The following is a 12,208-nucleotide window of genomic DNA, read 5'->3' on the forward strand; positions in this document are numbered from 1 at the left end:
GTCCTGTGTCAGTCTTTCCTTTTTGAGGGTAGGGAAGTTGGCACCAGAGTAGCCTCTAGTCACCCTAGGTCTATTCTTTAGAGGTCCTCAAGGATTCAAAGGACCAGTTGCTTGAGTGGCCTCATGACTGAGGCAAGCAGAGGTCAGAGACCAAGACGCTGGTAGCCCTGCCTTCCCAGCTGGCTCATGCAAAAACCTGAGGCAATTACCACAAAATCCAAATTTCTCAGCCCCACTCCACCCGGCAAATGAGACCGGGCATGGAGCTGAGGTGTGTTAAAAAAAAAAAAAAAGAAAGAAAAAGAAAAGAAACGTAACTTCCACATTTCTCAGTTCTTAGGGCTTCAACCTCAGACACTGTGTTTCAATGTGTAACAGGGATTTCTGCAGGCCTACACTGCAGAACTAGAACCCAAGTCTCCTAAGGCTGGCCAGCCCCTTGATGCTTTCCACTAAGCCTCAATGCCTGCCAACTTGAAATCACATTAAAAATATTCTTTGGCCTTCAAACTTGCTTTGAATAATTTGTAGGCAATGCAGAACTATTAGAAAATCTGGAAGATGGCAGAAAGTTAGTCATGTGTCTATTGCCCAAAATAGAACTACATTTGGAAAAGACAGTAAAGTTCAATTTCTAAGATGCAATGTTAGATCCAAAGCTATTTATGTTTTGACGCCACCAGCCACCAGCGTTTCAGGAACTACAGCTAAGTTGATGAGCTAAAACTACCACCAAAGAACCATTCATTTACTGATTCTTCCACCCTTCAAACCTTTATTGCATACCACACCAGCTGGGCCCAGCAGTGGCGGAAGGTGGGACAAAGCATGGGAAATGGCCTCTTTCCTGAAGTGGGGCTTCCTGGGGCTGGCCTGGTCTGTGGGTCAGTGCAGCAGCTCCTTGTGAGCAGGTTGATGCCTGTGCTGGTGAGGATGGCATTGAGGGCAGGACAGGCAGGCTCTGGCCCAACAAGGGCCTCTGAAGGTTGCACTTTGCCAGTTCCCCTGTGGAACTGGATCCTGGCCAGGCACCCCTGCTGACTCCAACCCCAGCCCAGTGGTGGGGTACCCACCCCAGCCCAGCCTCCAGGCTCCTGATGGTGGCCCTCCCTCCTGCCCATTCTCCTCCTGAACCTGTCCTTATAAGGCCACCCACTCAAGAGACATGCATTCTGTGTCCTCTGGGCAGCTGCCCATGTGACGTCATCTGCTATTTTACTGCTCAAGACTTTTAACCTATGGTTTTATTTTTTTGTCATTAAGAAAATGTTTCCAGGTTGAGCAAAGACATTAACTGGGTGTCAGATGAGGGCAGAAAAATGGAAGCCAGGGACTTTGGGAGCCAAGGACCCAGGCCAGGCCAGCCTGGGGGCATGGCTTAACCACAGATTTCAAATACTCCCAGCAACCCTGCTATTCCAAGGTCTTCAGCAAGCCTTGTGCTGACCATTGCCCCTTATTCTTAAGTGACACCCAGTATAGTTGGGAGAATGCCCCTCCCCCAGATATAGTCATCTTAGTGTGTTCTGCCTAAGTGCCCTGTCATCTGCAGACCAGGGACAGGCACAAGTCATCCACACAGGGCCAGTTGGCCCTGGCCTGTAACCTCAGAACCTTGGGAGCACTTGATCTGGCTGCATCCAGGGGTGGACACAGCTCCTGGAGTCCTGGAGTCCGTAGCCACTGGGCTCCACTCTTCCCCAGCAGGCGCTCTGACCTTCCCAGTGATCTAAGCACCCAAAGTTCTTCTAGTCAGATCCTGTTGTCCTTAACTTAGCCAAAGATGGTTCTGCCTGCTGACAACCAAAACACCAACAGGATACAGGGAGAGAACAGGGGCACAGGCAGCAACCAACTGGGGCAGAGTTCATCCTGTCTCCCTGGGAACCTGGTCTAAGCTGGGGGAGGGAAAGTGGGTCCAGACTGTCAGCAAGGGTGTGGTCTCCTGTGGGGAACTTCCATACTGGGCCTGTAGCTGCTGAGGGAACCATCCTTCTTCCTACTGTGGGGCCGTGGGGACAGGGACTGACCTGGCAGTCTCTCTGCCCCTGAGCCTGATACAGCTTGTGGTTAGGACATTCAGGCGTGCTTTCTGAATGAAGAAAGGAAAAAAGAGGGAGGAGGGAGGAAAACCCAGGAAAGTTACCCCTCTGAGGAGTGGCCCGCGCTGAAGGGAAACTGGCTCCCAAAGAGGCTTAAGGGAATTCCTGGGTGAAAGCACCACCAGGAAGTGTGAAGGAACGCTCTCGGTACTTAGGATGACACTATCAGCAAGGTGATTTTAGGGAATGATGGCAGCCACCCACATTCCTTGGTGTCCAGCTCTCAGAGCCGGGAGGGACCAGGTGACCAAGAATGAAGCAAAGAAGAGATCCTGGTAGCAGCTGTTGATCACGAGAGGCCACCTGGGGCCCGTGGAAGGCAGGGCAGGGGTGAGGGGGAGCCAAGATGTCTCATGGGCTCCTTTGGGGAGCACATGGCACATTTTGCATGGCAGTGGAGTGGAGCAGAGATGAGCCTGGGTCATGCCCCTGAGCAGGTCAGAAGCAGTGGCCACACTCTGTGGTGTAGCAGGTGGAGAGGGGTGGGTGCTGCTGGTCAAGAAAGTCACCACTCCTGCTCTGTCACCCAACTCCTGCCATGTGGGGGGCGGGTGGCCAAAGAGATAGCCTAAGGCAGTCCCGAGCTATTGAGGGTTCAAAGTAGGAAGCTGAAGCTACGAGAAACATTTTGAGCAACTCAGGGTGCAGGACCCCGAGTGGCTTCATCTGTCTTCCATCAGACGCAGCGGTGGGGAGGGCGATCTGCACAGCTCAGGTCAGAGGACAGGGCCCTGCCCCTGCACTTCACACACCCCCCCCTCCCACCTCCGCCAGAGGGAGCACTGCCCCAAGTCCCTAAGTGCCGGATCAGGAGGAATGGCAGGTCAAAAGCCCCTCTTTGGGGCTCCCTCCATTGCTACATAGTCATTAATCACCTTTTCCATTTAAAGGCAGACCAACTGTCACTGCTAGCACAATCCACTGCCCCTGCCTGAGGGTAGAGATTTTCCTGGTTTATTGACATTGTGGGCCCAGCACTGGTTGTTCGAAGTTCTTTCTGTATGGTATCTTATCCTCCTAACAGCACTTAGAGTTTAGGCACTGTTATGCTCACTGACAGAAGTCCACCTGAGATCCAGAGAGGTTAAATTGCCTAAGGTCATACAGTCAGAAAGTGCTAGAACTGAATTAGAATCCAGAAAGTCTGAGTTAGCAGCTGGAACATCCCTACTACTACACTGGGTCCCCACACAATGGGGCCCTCACCTGGTCCCACAGCAAATATAGGCATCAGATAGGTGTCCTATCATCTCCAATGATAGACAGAAAGCAGGCTCAGAGAAGCAATGTAAGCAGCTCAATGTCACCCAGCAAATGGGTGACAGAGCTAAACCTGGAGCAAGGGTCTCCAGAACTCTCACTGTGGAGCTTGAAGAGCCCCTTGGTTAAAGTTGGCGATGGTCAGGTCTGGCCAGGGCAGTGGAGAACAAGGTCCTACCTAGGGGCTGGTGCTGCAGTTCTGCCTGGTCCTCACCCGGAAGGGGATGGCAGAAGCTGCGTGCTCTAGAGTTTATGCCTCTGGTTCTGTTTCCATTCCAACCAATCCTTAGAGAGCTTCTAAAGGTCATTTCCCCCCCCTCAAATTCAAGTGGTTTGGGAGGTAAGGCACAACTTCCAGTCATGGTCACGGAGGCACTGCCCTTGCCCATAAGACATTCCTCTGGTTCCCATCACCGTGTAATCAGGCCAAGGTATGAGATGGACATATTCCAGTATCCTTTCCTGTGCCCAAGCCTAGCCACTCAGTGACACATGCCCAGAGAGAGGGCTGTGGGGGCAGGGCACACATCCAGCAGCTCCTGCCAGGAAAGAGATGACAACTCAAATGGGGTCCCCAGAGGAAAGGTGAGGGATGAGGCCATTTACAAAAGGTTAAGAGCCATTCCAGGAACTGCAAACTAGAGACAGCAGGGCTCTCACCACACCTGACCTGAAGGAGGAGAGTAGGGGTGGCCATCCCAGCTGGAGACTGAAAGGACTGTACAGAAAGGGTCACCTGTCAGGTCCTGTGACTTGGTCAGTGGAAGAAAAAGCACAAGACAGCCACATAGGGAGGGAGCCGGGAAATGAGTCCCCTGACCTCACACTCCCCTCCCACCTCCCCCTGTGCTCCCATTGGGCAGCTTCTAGGAGCACTGAGCACCTCTGTCTATTACACTCACTGCCTCAAAAATGTGCCATGGTTCCCTACTTCCTGTAGAATAAAGCCCAGGTTCTCCAGCTGGGCATTCAAGGCTCCCACACTCAGGCCCTAACCCACCTCTCTGGACCCCCAACAGCAGGTGCTTCACACAATCTGCACAATGACTCTGCATAAGGTGAGTGTCATCATCTTCTTTGTCTCCATTTTATAAGGAAATCATTTGCCCAGGATCACATAGCGGGTAAGTGATGGAGCTGGAATAAAAGCCCTGGTCCCCCCAATGCTAAGGTCTGTGCTTAATGGTTCTGAGTGCTAAATACAGACTGCAAGACTGTGCTCCACTCACCAGGCCTGTGCCTTCCTGACAGCAAGAGCTCAATAAAGGAGGAGGGGAATGTGTGAAGAGGAGGGAGAAGAAAGGAGCATGGGAGGGGGGGATTGAATGTGCTGATTGGTAAATTCTCATTTTATATGTGTATCAACCCTTTGGGGTGGGAATGATCATCTCTGTGTATAGTGGAGAGCCCTCAACTTCAGAAAGATTCAGGAACTTACCCAAGGTCAAACAGCCTTCAACCAACATTTGACTCCCAAACCAGCGGGCTGGCAGGTAGACCCATCTGTCCCCCTGCAGAGGAGGCCCCACAAGATCTTCAGTTCCTGATTTTCACCCCAACCCAGTGCTAGCACTCTCCCTGAGCACCTGGAATTCTCTCTGCTAACCAGCACTTTGGAGTTAGGCACATCATTAGAAAGCCCTAATTAGGATGAAAATAAGTTACCCAGAAAGAGAAGCATACTGAACCAATGGCCTTGGGCCACTCTTAGAATTGGCAAAACTGTTGGGGGGTGCCTTTGAAGGGCCCAGGTACCCAAATATCACCAACTCCTTTGTCCCTCCTTACTGAATCAAAGCGAAATGCTGAAAGGACAGAACGTAAGAGGAGTGAGTTTTACTGGACAAAATAAGGATGGAAATGTGGAATCCGAGATGGCAGGCCTGATGGATCATTGGGGGGAACCTCCCTCCTGGGTGCCTTGGCAGATAACACAACAGATCAGCATAGTACGATGAGAAGAGGAATCTAGAAATGCAAGATTTAGCTCAGGCAAGTACTTGGTCCCTCTTGACCTCATATTCTTCCCCTGTGAAAAGAGAGGAGTCGGACTAGATGTTCATAACCTGCACAAGGCCCTGCCACCCAACAAAAGACCCCCTTTACCTTTATTAATTCCTGAGATGCCAGAGAGAGAGCTCCCTCTTTTCATGCTTCCCCACTCCAGCTGGGGCAAAACCCTGAGGGCTGTGGAGGACATTGTTGGGTGGAGACTTCCTCCAGGGTCCTGTATCCTGTGTCCATGATCAGTACGCTCAGAGGTGGCTGTCTTCTGACAGCTGTGTCTCCCACCAGCACAGTTAATTTTCTGCTGTTCCTGAGAAGTGACAGCAACTTGAAGCAAAGCAATTAGGATGAAAAAGAGGCCCAGCTGCTTGGGGCCAAAGGAAAATAAACAGACAGGCCCTGTGTGTACTCCACCGCCAAGAGGAGCCATTCTTCATGGGATGATTAGCATTTCCAATCCCAGTTTCTTCCCCTCCCTTGAAAGAAGAACAGTGACCCATGAGCTGCTGCTATTCTCAGATCCCCTCTTCCCAGAATGTCCTGAGGATTTGACAGCTCATTTCCTCATGGAAGTCTTCCCTGGCCACCTGCCCACCGGCCCTGCCAGAAATGGTACCCCTCCTCTCTGAAATCCAATTCTTGTCCTGTACCTCTCCTGTGGGTTTTCCCTTGACTCATCAGTTGATTCATTCATTCTTTCTTTCAACAGACATAAATTTGACAAGTTTAAGCCCCTACTATGTTCTAGTCACTGTTTTAGGTCCTGATGTTTCAGTAGTGAATGATACAGACAAAAATCTCTGCCCGTGGACCAGGGATGTGGTAGAACACTTGCCTAGCATGAACGATGCCCCTGGGTTTGACTCCTAGCACTGAAAAAATAAAAATAAAAATTCTGCCTTCATGGAGCTTAAACTTTAGTAGGAGGAAATAGACAATAAACAAGTGAAAATACAGCATGAAAGATGATGATAAATGTTATGGAGGAAAATAATCAGGAAAAGGGAAGAGGGAATGCAGAGAAAGGTGAGGCAGATTTTAAATAGGAAGGTCGTGAGAGGCCTAAGAATCAAACAGACATCTGGGCAAACACCTTGAGGAGATGGGGATGTGAGCCAGATGTCTAAGTGAGGGAGGTACACCAGGCAGAGGGACACAGTTCAATGACCCAGAGCTGGGAGTGCACCTGGTGTTCTTCAAGAACAGCAGGGTGATGGCAGGTGGGGGGCAGTGGTGAGAGATGAAGTTGAGGAGGAAATGGGGTGGGGATATCCTGGAAGAACTTTGGTATTTACTGTAGTGGAAGGGGAGCGCCCAAGGGTTCTGTGTGGAGGAGCAACGTGTCTGTCCAGCATCTGGTTAGAAGGTTCTGGCTACCATGGGAACATGCTGAAGGGAGGCAATCCCAGAAGCAGGCCAGGGGTGTGAGGCAGTGCAGGAAGACCTAACTTCTGCCTCATCTCTACACCTCCTGTAGACAGCTACACAAACAAAGGAGGGTAATCTCTAGGGAGAGGAGAGCTTGGAGTGCAGGGTATCCAGAGTCAAGGTCAAGGAAAAAGCTTGCGAAGACTAGGGAAGAGAGTACCAGGAGTCATTCTCCAGGGTGGCCACAGAGAGTTAGGAAAATGTTCCCTGCTGCTTTAAGATTTGTGTGTGTGTGTGTGTGTGTGTGTGTGTGTGTGTGTATGTGTGTGTGCGCGCGTACACATGCACACACGCACACATGTGTGCCTGACTGTCATCATCAGGACAGATTTTTCAGGTGCCTCTGAGACAGGACAGAGAGATTTAAAACCAGGGTATCTGGGTTCAGTAATTCCTAAGGGCCTCTGTAATTTGCCTACATGCACCTGGTTTGGGCCCCCAAATAGCTTTTTGCAGTGGTCAAGTCTAGATGCCAAGGTATGAGAAGCTGAGAATCTCTCATCCTGGGTTCAGGACTCTGCTCTTCCACTTAACTGGCTGTGTGACTTTGGGTGACTCATGCTGGCTTTCTGCTGGCTTCCTCACCTGCAAAACAGCTATGATAACCATCCCTGCCAAGGCAATACTGGCTATGAATGGAACTACAGAGCCTTAACTCTGAGGACCCCTGAGCCAGAGGAGAAGATGAGCTGCTTCTGAAAACTTCTCCCACACTTCCTGGGAGGGAGGGAGTTTCTGGGAAAGTGCAACTCCCACCCTACTCCATGGCTTTAGCCAGCCATGGAAACCCTCTTGAAGTGGTCCATTAGTTTTCTGGCTAGATCCTAAGATAAGAGAACCCAGGAGAGAGAGGAGAAAGAGCTGGATCCAAGGGAACTGATGAACCCAAAGAAAAAGTAAGGACATTGAGAAAAGGATGAAAGGGAGGAGATGTTAAAGATATGGACGGCCTGTCCATCTCAGAACATCAGCTAAGCAGAGATGCAGCACAGAAAACAAACATGTAGCCCTGGGTTCAAAGTCAGACTGTGCCACTTACTAGCTGTGCATGTAATCTTTGGGTTTGAGGTTTTTATTTGTGAGGAGGAGCAGGGGTGCTATGGAGCTGTCTACCCTTGAAATTCTTATTTAAGTAAGTGAACTGCAGGAAGTCTCTGTATGAATGAATGCTGTGCTATTACTATCGTGCACAAAAGAAGATTCCTCAGAGTGAAGGAACAACCAAATTCAGGGAGCTAGCTCGGCAGCTGGAAGTGTACACACAGTTCTGTGGGTGAAAAAGCCTGAGTGCTGATCAACAAGGACCTCCATGTCACAAATCCCATGTGTTCAGTGCTGGTCAGAAGGCATGGGGGTGGGGAGTGCTCTGAACTGTTAAGAAAACTTATTCATAACTTGGAAAAATGCAAAAGGAGGACTGCAGGTCCTTCAGCGTAACTCTGGGACAATGCTAAACAGTGAAATGCTCCTTAATTGCTAAGGGGCATGTACCTTTGTTTTAATAACTTACTATGGATTAGAGCTGATCCTGTGAAGTCCTCTACTAACTCATGGATGCCTGCACAAGTATGTACATGCATGGATGCGAAGATGCAAAGGATTTCTTGTCCAGGAGAGAACCACAAAAATGATGGTTTTATTGCACATAAGACAGTGTCCAGCAGCATCTCTAGCTTAGCAAACTTATTTCAGCATGTCTTCACCAACTAAATACAAAAAGCCCTGTCTTTCAAATGCTCTTTTCAACCAACTTTGCATTCTTTTGATCCCCTTATTAGTGAGATAAAGAAATCATTGACATGTGATTTTAAAACTATACTTTGACAGAACCATAAATGAGGATCTCTGCTGTGCTGTGTGGCTTTGGGCCAGTTGCTTAGCTTCTGAGCTTTACATATCTCATCTGCCTCATGGAGAGAGTATCAATTTCCAGGACCGTGGCAGGTACAGAGAGGGAGATGGCTATGAAGACTGTGCACAGCATTCACAGGATGCAAAAGTCAGGGTTTATTGTTAAGACTCATCAGACTAGGCTGTTCCCGGGTTGGAAGGTCCAGGGCTTCTGAGAGTAGCATTCTCCAGGCTTGGGACATAGGTCAGAGGAAGAAGCTGTGAGAGGCAGCCCTGACATTAGCCTCCAGGCCAATGCTGTATTCTTCACTTCTGAGGAGGCCAAAGTTTCCCTTGGGACTCAGGTCCTAGATGACAGAGACCACTCAGGACCACTCAGAGAAGTCTACCCAAGTCCATGGACAGGCTGCAGGGCTGTCAGGCATCTGTCTAGAAGCCAGGACTGGATATTCTAGAGGAGGACACCACCAGCCAACTGCCCTAACCAGTGCACCCTACAGCCTGGGTTCTTGCAAGCTCTCATCATTTTATTCTGTAAGTGGGGAAGTGCCCTGCTCAGTTATAAGCACAGGATGTCTGTCCTTACTATCTGTGTAGGTGTGTGGCTACACACATGCGTGCACACGCACACACACACACACACACAATGGTGTCACAGCCAGGGGTCCGTTGAGCAATTGCAGGCAGACAACATCAGGAAAATGAGGAGCTGGATCAGCCAATCCTGCAGAGAGGAGGTGGGTACAGAGCTGACAGAGAAAGAGGAAGGGGGGGGCGGAGAAGGAGAAGAAAAGGGAAGATAAGGAAGAAGAGGAAAAAAAAAAAAAAAGGGAAGAAGAGGAGAAAGGTGTTCTAGGCCGAGGAAATGGCAGGAGCAGAAGCTAGGGGGAGAGAGATGGAACCTGTAGAATAGAGTGGAAGACATACAACTGAGGAGATAAGGCAGGATGGGCTCATACCTTGAGTGAAGTCATGGGGTTAACAGTCCACTGTCCCTGTGGTGATGGCAAAAAAGGGGATTAGCAAGGGGCTTCCACCTGTGTGCCCCCCGATGTTCCATGTCCCCAAGGGTATGCAGGAAACCGTTTCTCTCTCCCACAACTCTCACTCCAAGCTAGGTCATTTTGTCTGTTACAAGTCAGCCCAGTCTCACTCCATCCCTAAAATATCTCCATCTGCAATTGCTTGCCTTAAAGGCTGGCCTCTCAGAGACTTACCAACTACTCCAGTCTTTCCCCAGCTTTCCTCCTGAGCTCTCAGTATCGATGGTCTGAACCTCCCTTTTCAGACAGTATCTTAATCTCTCTCCTGCTTACAATTTGTCTACCCTCCACCTTCCTGAAGTTATATCTTTCCCATCTCCTTATTTTTCCTTTACCCCACTGATTCCTTCAGTGGTTCTTTTGTTATATTATGAATGGGTTTAAAAAGAAAAACAGGTTGCTGGGCATATGGCACACATGGTGGCTAGGGAAGTTGAGGTAGGAGGATTATAATTTCAAAGTCAGCCTCAGCAAGTTAGGGAGGCCCTAAGCAACTCAGTGAGACCCTGTCTCTAAATAAAATACAAAAAATGGATGGGGATGTGGCTCAGTGGTTAAGTGCCCCTGAGTTCAATTCTGGATACCAAAACAAACAAACAAACAAGCAAAAAAAAAAAAAAATGTTGCTTTGTGGATGGAGACAAGTATGTGTAAACCTTTTGTTTTAACTGTTCAGTTAGGATTGAGTTTTTCTGGGCTAGACCCTGAGCTTTGTGGACCCCTGCCTAGCAACTACAGCTCTCATGAGGCCTAGCACTGTGTTGGGAAATTGTTAGGCGACTAATTTGTGCCTACTGATTGTTAGTTTGGTTAACATCACTTAACCCACTCCTAGCCATGCTGGATTGCTGGCCCATTCCGGTATAAGCCTGGATTATTCAAATCCTAACCTCTCTACCCTTTTCACTGACACCATGACCCACCAGCTCTCAGCAGAGTCCAAGTGATTTGAGGGCTCCGATCAGGTATCACTGTTGCTCCCTGAGCTTCTTGGGTATGTTCACACCATCAGAAGGCACGAGAACTGAGTGTCTCAATAGGGAACAAGAAATTCCCAGGAGCTCCTAAAACCAGTCTCACAAACTCAGTCTCGGCTCAGGGAAGACTCAGGGTGTTCTCTCCTACCGCCAGCTCAGGGTTCACAGTTCTGGCAACGGTGTGGCCACAGGCCCAGGAGCGCCAGGGGGCAGCCTCAGGAGAAAGGTCTGCAAGGAGCCGGGCCGGGGAAAGCCGATCTTTTCACTGAGCAACCGCCAGGTGCCACCCTCGATGGCGTAGAGGAGCGTGACCACGCGATTGACAGTATAGACGATGTCGCCGCGCACTACGGCAGTGAAGAGTGCTCCCTTGCTGTTGACGAACTGGCCGGGTAGCGCCGTCCACTGGCCCGTGGTCAAGTTGAGGCAGTCGATGGCGCAGTGCAAGAAGTCATCGGAAGGTCCATTACGCACCACGTAGAGACTGTCACGATGGGCCACCATGCAGTGACCGTAGCTCTGCGGATGTCGTAGCTCGGCTACCGGTAGCCACGCGTCAGTTCGCACCGCATACTCCACTACTGCGGTGATGTCTGCTGGCCGCCACAGGCACACGAAGAGGCGGCCACGTGCCTGGGCGCAGGGCACCCCTGTTGCAGGCTGTGGCAGGTCAGCCATGAAGCTCCAGCAGCCTGTGGCTGGGTCATAGCATTCCACGGAGCTTACGGTTGTCCTCTGGAACTCCCCTCCGATGGCATAGAGGCGGCCGTCGAAGCCCACCAGTGCCGTGTCGTAGCGTGGCTGGTGCGGGCTGGGGAACTCGCGCCATGTGCCTCCTTCGGGGTCGTAGCAGAAGCCCAGCTCCACCACTTCCTTGCTGGCGCCACGCACACCGCCCACAATGTAGAGTTTGTTGCCCAGCGTGGCCACTCCTGCCAGCATTGTGCTGGCCTCCAGGGGCAGCGCGGTCAGCGTGCGCCACACGTCCTCCTCCTCGTCCAGGTAGCACATTGTGCGTGATGCATCCTCCAGGAAGCCAGGCGCAGGCGTGTGAGTGCTCAAGGCCACATAGCTGCTGGGCCGCAGGGTAGCCACATAGGCGCGGGCCTCTGGCAGCACCAAATCGGCCGCCAGCTCGCGCTCGCCGTCGCGGATGAAGAGCGCGGCGCTGTGGAACACGTCTCTCAGGCCAAAGGCGGCGGCTGCGTCGCACAGCAACGTGCAGTTGTCCGACGTGAGACTATGCTCCAGAAAGCGCGACAGCTCCGGCGCCTGCAGGAAGGCGGCGCACTCCACCGCCTGCAGCAGTTCATCATCGGCCGCCAGTGCCGGCCGCTGGCCTCGCAGCACCTGCAGCGTGGTACGGAAGCCACCCGCGCTCAGCGCGCCCAGGCGCACCTCTGCCGCGCGAGCCTCCCGCATGCCGGAGCGGAAGAGGCCGCGGAAGAAGCCACAGTGCTCCACCAGCAGTGCCTGGTCAGCCTGGAAGAGCTGGCCGCCCACCCAGACCTGAACCAGGGACTTCAGGGCCCTGCGGCAT

At 51.3% G+C, this 12,208-nt stretch overlaps 1 protein-coding gene across 1 annotated transcript; it reads right to left on the minus strand.

Annotated features, from left to right (window-relative positions):
* Positions 1–9,358: 9,358 nt before the first annotated feature.
* Positions 9,359–12,208, minus strand: Kbtbd13 (kelch repeat and BTB domain containing 13). Its single transcript, XM_047541550.1, is given in 3 exon segments — positions 9,359–9,643; positions 10,615–12,183; positions 12,185–12,208. Coding segments are annotated over 2 exon segments (1,377 nt in total). The 3' UTR covers positions 9,359–9,643; positions 10,615–10,830.

Source organism: Sciurus carolinensis, chromosome 2 (genome assembly GCF_902686445.1).
Source record: "Sciurus carolinensis chromosome 2, mSciCar1.2, whole genome shotgun sequence".
NCBI classification, from domain to species: Eukaryota; Metazoa; Chordata; class Mammalia; order Rodentia; family Sciuridae; genus Sciurus; species Sciurus carolinensis.